Source organism: Gymnoscopelus microlampas (assembly GCF_963454915.1).
Source record: "Gymnoscopelus microlampas genome assembly, chromosome: 9".
NCBI lineage: Eukaryota > Metazoa > Chordata > Actinopteri > Myctophiformes > Myctophidae > Gymnoscopelus > Gymnoscopelus microlampas.
The window spans coordinates 38,370,082-38,384,800 of NC_139946.1; the positions used below are offsets into that span (position 1 = coordinate 38,370,082).

General features: G+C 40.6%; 1 protein-coding gene across 1 annotated transcript in view; it reads left to right on the forward strand.

Moving 5' to 3' along the window:
- Positions 1-732: 732 nt before the first annotated feature.
- The window catches only part of spata6 (spermatogenesis associated 6), a gene marked incomplete at its 3' end in the record, with an annotated part of 38,373 nt that continues 24,386 nt past the window's right edge, over positions 733-14,719 (forward strand). Inside the window, exons 1-7 of the mRNA XM_084067017.1 lie at positions 733-825; positions 1,564-1,701; positions 3,485-3,533; positions 4,051-4,092; positions 4,448-4,572; positions 6,434-6,514; positions 14,372-14,565. Coding sequence (XP_083923143.1) covers positions 763-825; positions 1,564-1,701; positions 3,485-3,533; positions 4,051-4,092; positions 4,448-4,572; positions 6,434-6,514; positions 14,372-14,565 — 692 coding nt within the window. The 5' untranslated portion in view covers positions 733-762. The remainder of the gene's footprint in view (positions 826-1,563; positions 1,702-3,484; positions 3,534-4,050; positions 4,093-4,447; positions 4,573-6,433; positions 6,515-14,371; positions 14,566-14,719) is intronic.

Below are 14,719 nucleotides of genomic sequence, written 5' to 3' on the forward strand. Positions count from 1 at the left end.
GATTAAGAATGTTTTTTTGTATTATCTGGAATGAAATAAACAGATGAATGTGAAAGCTTGAAACCTGTGAAAGCTTATTTGTTTAAAAAAAAAAATACTTAATGTGCGCAGTGGTGGAAAGTAAATAAATAAATTGCATTTATACAAGTTCTTTACTCCGCTACATTTCAGAGGCAAATATTGTAGCCTACTATTTACATTTATTACATTCTACAGTTATTTGACAGCTTTAGTTACAAGTTTAGATTATCATTTCAAAATATAAATTAATCAATTATGCCCTATATACTTTGTGCATTCTAAAATAGCCGATCTGCAACCTCACAACTTGGTGAGCTTGTAGATCTGCTACTTTCAAAAGATGTTTTAAACTTGAAAAAAAGAAAGAAAAGAAAAACAGTTTCTGTATATAAATTAATAGTACTTTAAATATATTTTGATGCCAATACTTTTTAACTTCTTACTCAGGTAACATTTGAATACAGGACTATTACTTGTAAGTAACTTGTAAGTTTCTACATTGTGGTGGTCTACTTTTACTTTGAAGTAAAACATCTGAGTAGCCTACTTTTGAATGATTCAACCACTGGTTGTGCGTCGGGGGCGCGCATTCAGCATCCGGTCCGAATGCACGCGCGTTCATGGGCGTTGGTGTCAAACAAGACATTTGATTGGTCAGTTCTGGTCACGTGTCACAACATCCTCTTGCCTGGAGACTTCCTGTGTTTGGCAGCCATGACAACGAACCCAGTCTAGACAACCATGGGAGGAACGACTCCTCTACAGAAAGCTCTGAAATGTACCGTTTACCTGGATATACAGGCTGTAAGTATGATGATACTTATGTTTGGTTTCCTTTTGATTGTTGACAAAATGATCCCGTCATTCCTGTGATCCTGTAGCGTGCTGTGAGTCTTGTAATCTAATTACCTTCCTATAAGTTTCCCCCAATACTTATGTTCTTATCATCCATCATCCTTTTATAATCCCAATCTGTTCTTATCGAGCAGATAAGACCCTGTTGAGCAAGATGCTGCAGTTATCCTGGCTGAACTTTGGTTGTTTAGTTGATTTAACTTTATGTAACTCTGTCTGTGCAAAGCTGTGTTAAACGTAGCATAGTTAGCCTCTGCATTTTGAGCTTTTGATCTTCCCTAGAAATAAACAATTGTCTTAGTGGGAATACAAATACAATTTAAAAGGAGCATAATCAGCAATCAATAAACATGTAAGACACAAATAATGACCATAAAAGCAGGGGTCTTCAACGTGTTTCAGCCCAAGGACCCCCTAGCTGAAAGAGAGATGAAGCAGCCCCCCCCCCCCCCACTACATAGGCTACTGTATACATTTCTATTTTTTATAGATGTCATAGACCAACGCCAAACCTCTTTGCCGAAAATAGCAGATCTACAAGCTCACAACACCTGGCGCTGCGAGGCGTTGTGAGCTTGTAGATCTGCTATTTTTGGCTTAAGTTCTCTTCAGAATAGGGATAATAGTGGTTAATGTAAAAAAAAATCACACAATCACATACAGATTTGGCGCCGTTTGTTTGTGTAGATCACCTGCCCAGGAGTGGTGCTTCACGAGCAGGAAGACCTCTACATCAGTGTCTGCATCATGGGCCAGTACAGAAAGACTGCATGTGTGCCTCCTGTGTTCCCTCTGCGCTTCCATCACAAGATGGTCTTCATCAAGGTGAGGAAGAAAGACGTGTCTGTGCAACCATGTATCGCTACAATCTAAAATGATACAGATGCTTTCCCGGTTTTAATGGGTTAGCAATTACTGTTGAGGGAGCGAATTGTTGTTCAGACACTCTGCCCCATTGCTTCTCAAAGTGGGGTCCGGGGACCCCCAGGGGTCCTTGGGGGGTTCCAGGGGGTCCCCGGCAAAATGTGTTAAAATACAGCACCACAATACTTTTAACCACTTTAACCTTTTATACTTTGGCTATTCAAAAATAGCAGATCTACAAGCTCATAGCGTGGCACCGAGTGCCGCGCTATGAGCTTGCAGATCTGCTATTTTTGAAAAGTCGTGAAAATAATATGTGCAAACCTTTGAATATGTATTTTTTAAAGCCAACATTTGTAACTCAAGTTTTTGCTTCTGGGGGTCCCTGGAACAACATATTTCGAGATGGGGGTCCGCGGCCAAATACATATCATTTTGGGGGTCCTTGACATTAAAAAGTTTGAGAACCACTGCTCTACCCCCCCCCAGACTTTCTCTTACTCTTTCTCTGACTACTTTCCATTTTCCCTCTTTTTCATCTCTTTAACTCTTTTACAAGCGAACTCTGGCCAAGAAAGTGAACACACACATATTGCAACATAAAATACAATAAGATGCACAGCAAAAACACAAAGTATACATTGATACATACTGAAGTAAAACGGCTGCAGGCATCAGTTTTTTTTTTTATACATCTGAAGTAAACTTTTAAAATCACTCAAAGGGATTAAGTGCTCCTCCAGTTTAATGTCTTTCTGGAGCTGATTCCAGCACCATGGAGCATAAAAAGTGTCTGAACGCATAAAAACTTTGGACAGACGGACAGGGGACAGTAAAAAGTGGCAGATTTCTGGGAGCGGAAAAGTAGGTAGTATAGATGCTACTGTCCCACTGCTCCGTCTCCATACCGTTTACAGTGATACCGAGATTCTCAAACATTTTCATGTCAAGGACCCCCAAATGTACTTGGCCACGGACCCCCATCTGAAAACATTTTGTGCCAGGGAATGGACCCCAATACAAGATATGTGTTTCTAAAATGTTTCAAAAAGTGTAATTTGTATTTTAAAATAGCCAATGTATAGGGTTAAAGGTAGGGTAAGTGATTTGCTTTGGTTAAAATAAGTGTTAAATAGCTCTATATTCTGATAGTACTCATTGCTATAGAGTGTTTGTTCAGTAAAAGGAGTCTCCTTGTCTCTCCAGCTCTTTATAAAACAGAAAATGCATTTTCGTTTCAGTCTCAGTTTCATTTCCAATTTTATCCAATCAGGATAGAGAACTCAATCAGGATATAGATTAAACAAGTGAAATTGGAAGTGATGACACTAAGAAATGAGCAGGCAAAATTGGAACTGGAACACTATAAAAATGAAGCTTAAAAATGGGTACTTTCTCCTGATTGGCTGAGATTTTGACACCTACCGGAAAATGTATTTTCTGTTTATTAAAGAGCTGGAGAGACGGGGAGACTCCTGTTACTGAACAAACTCTATAGCAATGATTACTATCAGAATATAGTGCTTTAACCTTTTAACAAAATACTTTTTGTTTTAACCAAAAAAATATAATTTACCCTACCTTTAACTTAACCCTATACTAATAACTATAGGAACTTTATATTAACTTTTTTTTGCTGATCACTGCAGTAATACTGTAGTGTACACAAAAAGTAAATTGCTGAAAAAAAGACACCAGAAGTGGTCCGTCCGTGATGTTCTGCTTGTCTGTTATTCTCCACCAGACTTTCCCGGGCGTGGTTGACCCCGGTGATGTGGCTGAACTCCTGGAAGGTATAAGCGGTCTCCTGAGGTTTGATTCCTCATCGCTCATCCCTGAATCATCTGCTGTTTTTAGGCTTATAGGCTATTAGCCCATTGAGACCTGAAGCCGATTGTACATGTCTCCTAAATCTCAACAGTATTCTGAAAATCGTATGTTTCTATATCAGTGGTGCTCAATATTTTTCATGTCAAGGACCCCCAAAATTATATGTATTTGGCCGCGGACCCCCATCAAAATATGTTGTTCCAGGGACCCCCCAGAAGCAAAGATTTGAGTTACAAATGTTGGCTTTAAAAATATATATATTCAAAGATTTGCACACATTTTCACGATTTTTCAAAAATAGCAGATCTACAAGCTCGTACGAGCTTGTAGATCTGCTATTTTTGAATAGCCCAAAGTGTAAAATAATGCTTTTTAGCTCAAATCTAAAAATGACACAGTTCCAGGTCTTAATGGGTTAGTTGTGATACTGATCATTAGCTTACAGGATGTTTGTGCTTTTTCTCTCTCTCCCGCTTATAGCTGACACCACATCTTTCGAGCTGATTCAGCTGGTACCTCCAGGTATGCTTTCAGGTGCCATATGGGCATGTTCTGTTCAGCGTTGCCAGATCTGCTTATTTATAAGTTCCCCGCAAGATTTTATTTGAAAATAGCTGATGTATAATATGTTAAAGTGCTCATGTGGCCCAGAGTCGCTTCTTTTGGGCTGGTTTTATCCTAGACCTGGATGCTTGTTTCTCTCACAGAATCTGGCAACACATGTTCTGTTCTGAGTTTGTCAAAACAGTGCAAAAATAGGATCTCAACTTTACTTGTGTGTGTGTGTGTGTGTGTGTGTGTGTGTGTGTGTGTGTGTGTGTGTGTGTGTGTGTGTGTGTGTGTGTGCGTGTGCGTGTGTGTGTGTGTGCGGTTTCAGTGGGCGAGATCCTGGCCACAGTGGAGGAGTGCACCAGAGACTTCCTGTACCCCGGACCCGGGCTCGACTCCAAAGCTGGGGCTCCAGAGAGAGAAATGCTGATGAAGAGGTCCCCTTCCTTCCCTGTAGGTTTTTACAATGTTCCCTTTCGTTTTCCTTCAGTCTTTTCTGTCCATATTCTTCCCCCCCAATTCCCGGCCTGGTGTTTAACTCATTCAAACCGGAAACGCACCTGTGTAACCACTTTATCCATATTTTATACTTTGGGCTATTCAAAATTAGCAGATCTACAAGCTCATAGTGCGGCCGCACTATGAGCTTGTAGATCTGCTATTTTTTAAATCTAGATTTTTTTTTGCAAATTTTTGAATGTATATATTTTTATATTTATTTATATGTAATAAACATTTGTAACTCAAATCTTTGCTGCTGGGTGGTCCTGGAACAAAATATTTTGAGAAGGGGGTCTGCGGCGAAATACATATCATTTTGGGGCTCCTTGACATGAAAAAGTTTGGGAACCACTGATATAGCAACATATATATATATATTTTTAAACGGTTAGGATTTAGAACACATTTGTAGAATATATATACAGTATTCATAGATTTGCACAGATTTTCACGATTCTTCAAAAAATAATAGATCTACAAGCTCATAGCGCGGCATCAAGTGCCGCACTATAAGCTTGTAGATCTGCTATTTTTGAATAGCCCCAAAAGAAATCTAAAAATGACAGTGATGCGTTCCCGGTCGTAATGGGTTAAGATGTCACTCATCCTCGGAATGATAGTCCTGTCCCAAGCCCACCAGACCCTTCGTCATGATAGATGACTGGTGATTGAGCCAATGTAAAAGCACACTCGTCACTTAGATAAAGACCAGTATTTCTATCAGAGGAGTGAGTTCAAACTGACTTCTTCAGTCGTTCTCTTCCTCTCCCTCCCTCTCTCGCCTTCATTCACCTCTCTCTCTATTCGTATCTCCTAACCCCTTTCCTTCATCAATCCCTCTCTCTTTCTCTCCTTCCTGATGGACTCATCTGTCCATCTGTCCCCGCAGATTTCTTCTGAGTGCTTCAGAGTTCTCTGAAGCAGCCAACAATAATCTCGTTTAGACATCTATGAACGCTTGTCGCGTTTTCTTTTTTATGCGCGTTTGTGTTCGAGGCGTGCATTGCAATTGAGATGCCTCTATTCGCACTGTCATATCATTTAACCCATTAAGACCTGGAACGCATCTGTGTCACTTTAGATTTCTTTGGCTATTCAAAAATAGCAGATATACAAGCTCATAGCGCGGCACCGAGTGCCGCGCTATGAGCTTGTAGATCTGCTATTTTTAGAAAAATCGTGACAATGTGTGCAAATCTTTTATATACATTTTTTAACTCAAATCTTTGCTTCTGGGGGGTCCCTGGAACGAAATATTTTTAGATGGGAGGGGGTCCGCAGACAAATACATATTATTTTGGGGTCCTTGACATGAAAAAAGTTTGAAAACCATTGATAATAAAGCAACATAAGTACCGGTAAAACATTTTTTTTTTAAACTTTAGGAAAAAAAAACAGATTTAGAAGACATTTGTAAAATCCCCAGAAGCAAAGATTTGAGTTAAAAACGTTCGCTTTAAAAAAGTATATATATATTCAAACTAAAGATTTGCACACATTTTCACGATTTAAAAACAAAATTGCAGCTCTACAAGCTCGTAGCGTGGCACTCGGTGCCGCGCTATGAGCTTGTATATCTGCTATTTTTATATAGCCAAAGAAATCTTAAAATGACACAGATGCATTCCCGGCCTTAAAGGGTTAAACATCACTCAAGCCTTTCTTGTTTGTGCCTATTTGTTTTTTCTTGCGCGGACGTAGATTGCCGGTTGTAAAATCTCATCTCCCTGCTGGCCATGTTGCTTATGCGTGCTTTGGTCTCTACATCCTTGTGTAAATGCATGTTTTTGTTCCTAATTCTGTCTTCCACCAGGGAATCTCCCCCAAAGTGGAGTTTTTTACCTCGTCTGTCATCGAGGAGAGTGGCGGGAAGGACAGCGAGGCCGTCTCACCTGTAAGTGTGTCTCGTATCAGAGAGTCTGCACACGCACACACACACACACACTCATGTCAAGCAGACAAACACAGGCACTCACGTTAAACATACGTTAATTCACTTAATTTTTTAGACAAGTTTATCAATATTATAAACAGGAACGAGAGTAGTGGCCTTTAAGTTATACAGGTTGTTGAGAGGGTAACCTTTCGCGGATCGCGCGCCCCGAGCGGTTCTTGGATTTGTTTTACTGTGGTTAAGGTTAGGAATAAGGTTAGGGTTAGGCATAGTTTTACTGAGGTTCAAATTAGGCATAGTTTATCGAGGTTACGTTTAGGATTAAGGTTAGGTTTAGGCATAGTTTTACCGAGGTTACGTTTAGGATTAAGGTTAGGTTTAGGCATAGTTTATCGAGGTTACGTTTAGGATTAAGTATAGGTTTAGGCATAGTTTTACCGAGGTTACGTTTTAGGCATACCTGGTGGCGACTGTTGCCAGATTTGACCCGGGGCGAGCGTGTTTTGGGGTGAGCATTCGTTGAGAGTGCCCATCACTACAACAGTAACATTATTTTCTAGATCAGCGGTTCTCAAAATGGAGTACAGGGGTTCCAGGGGTTCCGAGCTAAGTTATATTGATAGTTAGGGACCAAATGGACCCTTAAAGTTCTGTAACACAAACAGACTACGAACCAGGGAACCAAATGGATTGACCCTTAGAGTATCTGTACCTCAGACAGTGTGCAAATAGAACCAAATGGGTCCATTTGGTTCTATTTGCACACTCCCTTAGTCATGGGGGTCCATGGAAAAAATGCATATACCAAACTGGGTGTCCTTGAAGTAAAACAAAAAAAAAGTTTGTGAGAGCCACTGTTCTAGAGCATTCCGATGAGCAGCATCACTCTCAATCATTCTGAGTCTGTTTCCCACCATATAGAAGACCTACCTTCTATTGTTACCATGGCTACACTTGCCATCCATCTATCCCTGTAGTGTTTCAAGGGTATCTGTTCTCTCCTTGTGAATGTAATTACAGAGAGACAGATCTGTGGTTCCGATAGCAGGGCCCTTGCACCGCACCCGCTCCTCCTGCTACTACACAGCAAAAAATAAAAAACCTGAGTGTTCCTTATAGTTTACCTCTGAGACTGTACTCTCAGAGTTAAAGGAACATTGTTTTGCTGTGTAGCAAAGTAGGGCTGCAACTACCAATTATTTCCTTAGCGATTATTCTATCGATTTACCGTTTTGATTCATTGGATAATCGAGAAGCGTATATTCACAAATACTTGTAATCTGTTTCAGATATCAACGAATCCATTAACCACTCTAGCGTTATTTTATACTTTGTCGGTCAACAGTGTCATGCAGTGGGCTAATAGTGAAAATAGTAGATCTGTAAGCTCACAATGCTTCGTAACGGGACTATTTAAAAAAAAAAGAGAAGAAGACGCCCAAAATTGGGATCGATTTATTAATAGATTATTTCATTAAATGATCTCTGCACCCCTAGTAACAAGGTCTTCATACAGTCAAGGAGAACCAGCCCAGGCGGTTGGTCACTCAAATTCACATCTTCCTCTCACCTGCGTCTCTTCTTGTGTCCTTTTTGTATTGAAAGGGCAACCTGTGCTCAGCTGCATAAAATCACCATTTTACCCTGCAGAGGGGGTGGATTTCATTCTCTCTCTTTTCCCCTCTCTCTCTCTCTCTCTCTCTCTCTCTATCTGGCCCGCTATCTTTATTTCTCTCCTCCAGTCTCTCTCTGGAATTTATGGCGTATAAGGCACTTCCATCTATTCTCTTCAATATAATCTGCTCAGTGGTGTGTGTGTGTGTGTGTGTGTGTGTGTGTGTGTGTGTGTGTGTGTGTGTGTGTGTGTGTGTGTGTGTGTGTGTGTGTGTGTGTGTGTGTGTGTGTGTGTGTGTGCGTGTGCGTGTGTGCATGCGTGGATTCAGTAAGAGGGTGTGCTTGGCAGAGAGACAGCAAGAGAGCTCTGTCTATTGTCTTTGAGAGAATGTAAGGCACCTTTGCTGCACCTCACCGAAAAATACATTTGTGTTTTTGTTTTTGTTTTTTTGGAGGGGCGGATACGAGGAAAGACAATCCTCGTAGCAGCTTGGCAGTCCTGTTAGTAGCTTTATGATCTATGGCATATGGGTCGGTGTGTTGGTGCCAAAACGCAGAGCCATATATTTTCTGGGGTGCACTAACATAAGCAGAGGCTGTTTGGTTAACCCTTTAAGACCGGGAAAGCATCTTGTGTCATTTTTGATTTATTTGGCTATAAAAAAAAATAGCAGATATACAAGCTCATAGTGCGGCACCGAGTGCCGCGTTACGAGCTTGTAGATCTGCTATTTATGAAAAATCTTGAAAATGTGTGCAAATCTTTGAAAAAAAATATAATTTTTTTTAAAGCGATTTTTTTTTTTTAACCAAAACCTTTGCTTCTGGGGGTCCCTGGAACAACATATTTTGAGATGGCGGTCTGCGGCCATATACATATCATTTTGGGGGTCCTTGGCATGAAACAGTTTGAGAACCACTGATATTATAGCAACATGAGTTTTTTTTGTTAGTTTGAGATTTGAGTTGAAAATGTTTGCTTTAAAAAATATATAGGCTACACAGTATGCAAAGATTTTCACAATTTTCACGATTTTTCAAAATATAGCAGATCTACAAGCGCACTCGGTGCCGCGCTACGAGCTTGTATATCTGCTATTTTTCAATAGCCCAAAGAAATCTTAAAAATGACACCGATGCGTTCCCTTCCCGGCCTTAAAGGGTTAAATGGGATGTCATTGACATCAAGGCAAAAATTGTCAATGTGTTCTCCTGGCCCCCCTCAGGGAGACATGCGGATCAGGGCCCAGACGTGTGGCTGTCACACTGTCGAATTTCTCCATTCTCATGGACCTAACGGCTCTTCAACACGGGGCGTGTGCCAATTCGTCCCGAGTGTCCTGTTTTATTATGGATTACGGAATGAAAGCACCTGCTTACGGAAAATCTCTATATCTTGTAATGGTGGGAAATATACATTCCATCTCTCACACAAAGTGTCTCTCCTCTTCCTTGCTCACTTTTTCCTTTCCTATACTCTCCCTCCCTATAGGGCTTTTCTCTCACCCCTCTAAACTGTCTTTCTGTATCTTATCTGTATCCTATTCCGTAGACATCTGTCTCTTATGCTTTCGCTCGTGTCAATCTTGCTGTTTTTCCCCCCGTCCATGTGCTTCTCGTAAAAAAAAGAAGAAAACCTCTATTTTTTAACCCAATAAGACCTGAAGCCAATTCTACAAATGTCTTCTAAATCCCAACCGTTTTCTGAAAAATGTACGTTTCTATATCAGTGTTTCTCAAACTTTTTCATGTCAAGGACCCCCAAAACGATATGTATTTGGCCGCCGACCCCCATCTCAAAATATGTTGTTCCAGGGACCCCCAGAAGCAAAGATTTGAGTTAAAAATGTTCGCTTAAAAGAATATATATATTCAAAGATGTGCACATATTTTTACGATTTTTCAAAAATAGCAGATCTACAAGCTCATAGCGCGGCACTCGGTGCCGCGCTATGAGCTTGTATATCTGCTATTTTTCAATAGCCAAATAAATCTTAAAGTGACACAGATGCGTTCCCGGTCTTAATAGGTTAAAGGCCGTCCGTCACTGTTGACTCGACATGGTTCTCTCTATTAAATGGTGTTTCTTTACACCTATCAACATCTTTTGGCATGGATGTCTAAGATAAGGAATTATTACAAGATAACATTAAAATTCTATTGATCCCTGGAGGGAAATTCAAGTGTCATAGCAGCAACAGCAGTGAGAATGAAACAAAGTATACACAGGCACAGGTTAAAAGAGTAAAAGTCAAGAACCAAACCAAGATAAGTAAGAATATAAAATGAAATAGAGATCAAATGAAGTAAAGTAAAATACTGAGCTGCTGGACCTAGATGTCGGCACTGGATCGCTGAACGAGTGAACGTAATGTACATCTATCAATAGATATAAATGTACAGTGAATATTATGAATGAATATAAATCTATTGCTATACATCCATCAACAGTGAATATATGAATGAATATAAGTGCAGTCTCTCAAAGGTTATCCTTAACCCATTAAGACCGGGAACACATCTGTGTGTCATTTTCAGATTTCTTTGGGCTATTCAAAAATAGCAGATCTACAGCGCTATGAGCTTGTAGATCTGCTATTTTTGAAAAATCGTGGAAATGTGTGCAAATCTTTGAATATATATATTTTTCAAGTGAACATTTTTAACTCAAATCTTTGCTTCTGAATCCTAAGTTTAAAAAAAAAACTTATGTCGCTAATACTCGCTATAATATTCAATAATAATGGTTCTCACTAATATGATACGTATTTGTCCGCGAACCCCCTCCATCTCAAAATATGTTCTTCCAGGGACCCCCAGAAGCAAAGATTTGAGTTGAAAATGTGTATCCATATATATATATTCAAAGATTTGCACACATTTTCACGATTTCTTTTTCAAAAATAGCAGATCTACAAGCTCATAGCGCGGCACTCGGTGCCGCGCTATGAGCTTGTATATCTGCTATTTTTGAAATGCCAAAAAAAATCATAAAATGACACATACAGATGCGATCCCGGTCTTAACGGGTTAACAGGCATCTGTCAACGTTTGGCAGTGTTACATCCTAGTATAGTCCCATGTGGAAGTGTGCCAGAGTCCATGCAGCCAGGAGTCAGTAATTCAAAAGAACAGACAGTGCCAAGAGTCAAGGCAATAAGAGTCAGTAATCCCACATGAACAAGGACACACAGTGCAAGTTTGGGGAGCCTGATGGCTACTGGCACAAAGGACTGGCCATGAAGGCACTTTGTGTGGTGCTGAGGAGGGATGAGGGATGTAGCTGAACGTGCTCCACGTTCCTTGCCAGCTCATCATCATAGAGGTGGATGAGAGAGGGGTTCTCCACGATAGCGTCCTCCAGCCGCTTTCTCATCCTCCTCTTCTCCGGGCCAGGAAGACTAGTTGTGCTTCAGGGGCACAGCTAATGGGGATCCTAACAGAATTGCCTAAAAATCCTCCTTTACTGGATGAATGAATGAATTTTCGAATACAAACACACTTGTGTGGTGGTACAAAAAAATAATCATCACAAATGTACATATCCAACCAACTTTTTTTTTAATGACTTTTTAAGGCTTTCTTAAATCTCCCCTGAGATGTACATAATTTCAACCCATCACTAAGGCTATTCCATAGTTTAACTCCCAAAATTGAATCTAGCTTTTACATTAGTTCTTACTTTTTTTCACGTGTTTTAAAAATACATAACCGTCTTCAATTATACTTTCCTTTGGTATAAAAATACGTTGAGTACACACTGGAAGGCTTTTATTCACTAAAGTCTAGTTTGTTGGCAACCCTTGTGCTGATGTCAACCCCTCCCCCACCCCACCAACATACCATAGCAAAGAAGAAGACACTCTGGTTACTACAATCTGGTAGAACATCTGGTCAGCAGCCTGTTGCACACATTGAAGGACCTGCAGCCTCCTCTGGAAAAACTGCTCTCTCTGTCCCTTCCTGTAGAGGTTCTCAAACTTTTTCATGTCAAGGACCCCCGAATTGACACTTATTAGCCCGCGGACCCCTATTTGAAAAGATAAGCCAGGGACCCCCATAAGAGAAGATTTTCACGGCTCTAGCAGTGATTCTCAACCATTTTAATTTCAAGGACCCCCAGTTTGACGTGCATTAGGCTACGGACCCCCATTTAATGCCATTTCTATCTCTGAGACCCTAATTCATATTGTAAAATAAATTAACTGTGAGAGTGTACAAATGGAACCAAATGGACCCGTTAGGGTCCATTTGGTTCCATTTGTTCCACTCTCAGAGTTCCACTCTCAGAGTTACAGACCCAAAAGGGTCCATTTGGTTCCTATCCATCATTTAGCTGGGGACCCCCTGGAACCCCCTCAAGTACCCCTGAGGGTCCCCGGACCCCACTTTGGGAACCAATGCCATAGAGGGCCTCATATTGGGTGAAGTTTGTCAGGATTTTGGACATTTTACCATTGTTCAAATCGGCACTGTCCGTGATGATTACGCTGGGGTACTTTATGTCTGTAATCCCACAAACAGGGGAGTGGATGGTGTCACCCATAGGTGCCCCGCCACAGAGAATTCGTCATGGTGTGGTCATGGTGTGGTCTCTGAGGAAAGCTTTGGGTTTCTTGTTTGATAAGCAACTTGTAGCTCACGCTTTTATTGTCTCAAGGACAGACCCTCATATTTCACAATATACCGTCAGCTGCACGGCGACTAATCACTCAGCTTTTGGACAGGAAAGAGGGGACAGACCTTCACTGGCTCTCCACCAGCAAACAAACAACAGATAGAAGACGGAACACAGAGAGGACAGAGAAGCCCTAATCTGTGCTTTGTCGTTAGCTTGTAAATCCGTTATTTTCAGTGAGCAGCACCATCATGCAATGAAGCATATGTCATGCTCGAGGCTGGTAGCGTGTGAGCAGGGAAGGAGGGAGGAGAATAAAAAAAGGGGGAAACCTGACGTTGTTTAATTCCATTAATCCATTAAGACCGGGAACATTGTTTGATTTGATCATTTCTTTGGCTATTCAAAAAATAGCAGATCTACAAGCTCATAGCACGGCACCGAGTGCCGCGCTACGAGCTTGTAGATCTGCTATTTTTGAATAATCGTGAAAACGTGTGCAAATCTTTGAATATATATATTTTTTTGTGTTTGTGTTTTTGACTCAATTCTTTGCTTCTGGGGATTCTACAAATGTCTTCTAAATCCTAACATTTTTTTGAAAAAACGTATGTTGCTATAATATCAGTGGTTGGCAAACCTTTTTCATGTCAAGGACCCCCAAAATGACATGTATTTGGTCGTGGACCCCCATCTCAAAATATGTTGTTCCAGGGACCCCCCAGAAGCAAAGATTTGAGTAAAAAATGTTCGCTTAAAAAAAACATTATATATATATATATATATATTCAAAGATTTGCACACATTTTCACGATTTTTGAATAGCCACAGAAATAAAAAAAAATGACACACAGACACGTTCCCGGTCTCAACGGGTTAAATCAATACACTCTGAAATGGCAACCTCAATCAGGATTTATTTATCATTCCCTCCCTTTAAAAAAAAATGAGTTTTAATGTCCCGTGATGTCCCTAATTAGCATTTAGATAATCTTTGTTTTACAGCCAGGTAATGCCTCTTATCTCATTAGACTGGAGACGGCCATCAAACACAATTAACATTTTTTCTTAACTTATTTATCGCGGTGCCCAGCACCGCCCGGAGGAAGCGGGATATTGCATCCGACAATGACGTTAGTGGCCATTAGGGTTATTGAAGTTATTCTGCAGAGGTGGTCTGAGCCGTGTGTGGAGCGAGGGGGACCTATTGTTGTTGTTAACACTTATGCTGCATGAATTAGCTAATGGTTTAATGGTGTCATCGAAAGAAAACAAGTCTGTGTGTAGGCTGAGAGCAATAATTGGCTTAATGGCTAAGATGGCTGACACATCTGCAGTCGACAGAAAACCGTAGACATTGTTGAGACTAAAGCTGCATATCGTTAGCCTGGAAACCAAATGAGTCTGCCAGCTCAAATTTTACTTACTCACATTTGCCTATTGGTCTGGCAATGCCAGGCTGGCATAATTGTATCCGTGCGTGCCCACAAATAACCTGAATCAAAGCATCTGTTGCCAGATCATGCTGACAAACTGGAAGAAAATAAAATGACATTATTTTGTTGTCTCGTGCCAGTATTGTTGACTCTCTATCTCTTTTTGTTCTTTTTTACTTTTCTCTTCAGTCTGACGGTCTCTCTCCAGTGAGGACATCTCCGTCCCTGCCCAGGCGGAGTTCCGAAAAATGTCCTCCATCACCCAGTCTACCATGTCAACCTCCGTTCAGCCAGCAGCATAGCAGAGAGCATGGTGGGAACTGTAGTCCCCAGGAAAGCAGGAAGGAAACCCATAATACGGAGGCTAAAAAGACGTGGTCAGGGTAGGGCTGGGAAATGTATCAATATTATATCCATATTGTGATATGAGTCTAGATGTCGTCTGGGATTTTGCATATCATAATATTGTGATATGACAAGTGTTGTTTTTTCTGCCTTATTTTCTGCTATATATTAATATGTTTTTAATATTTGTAT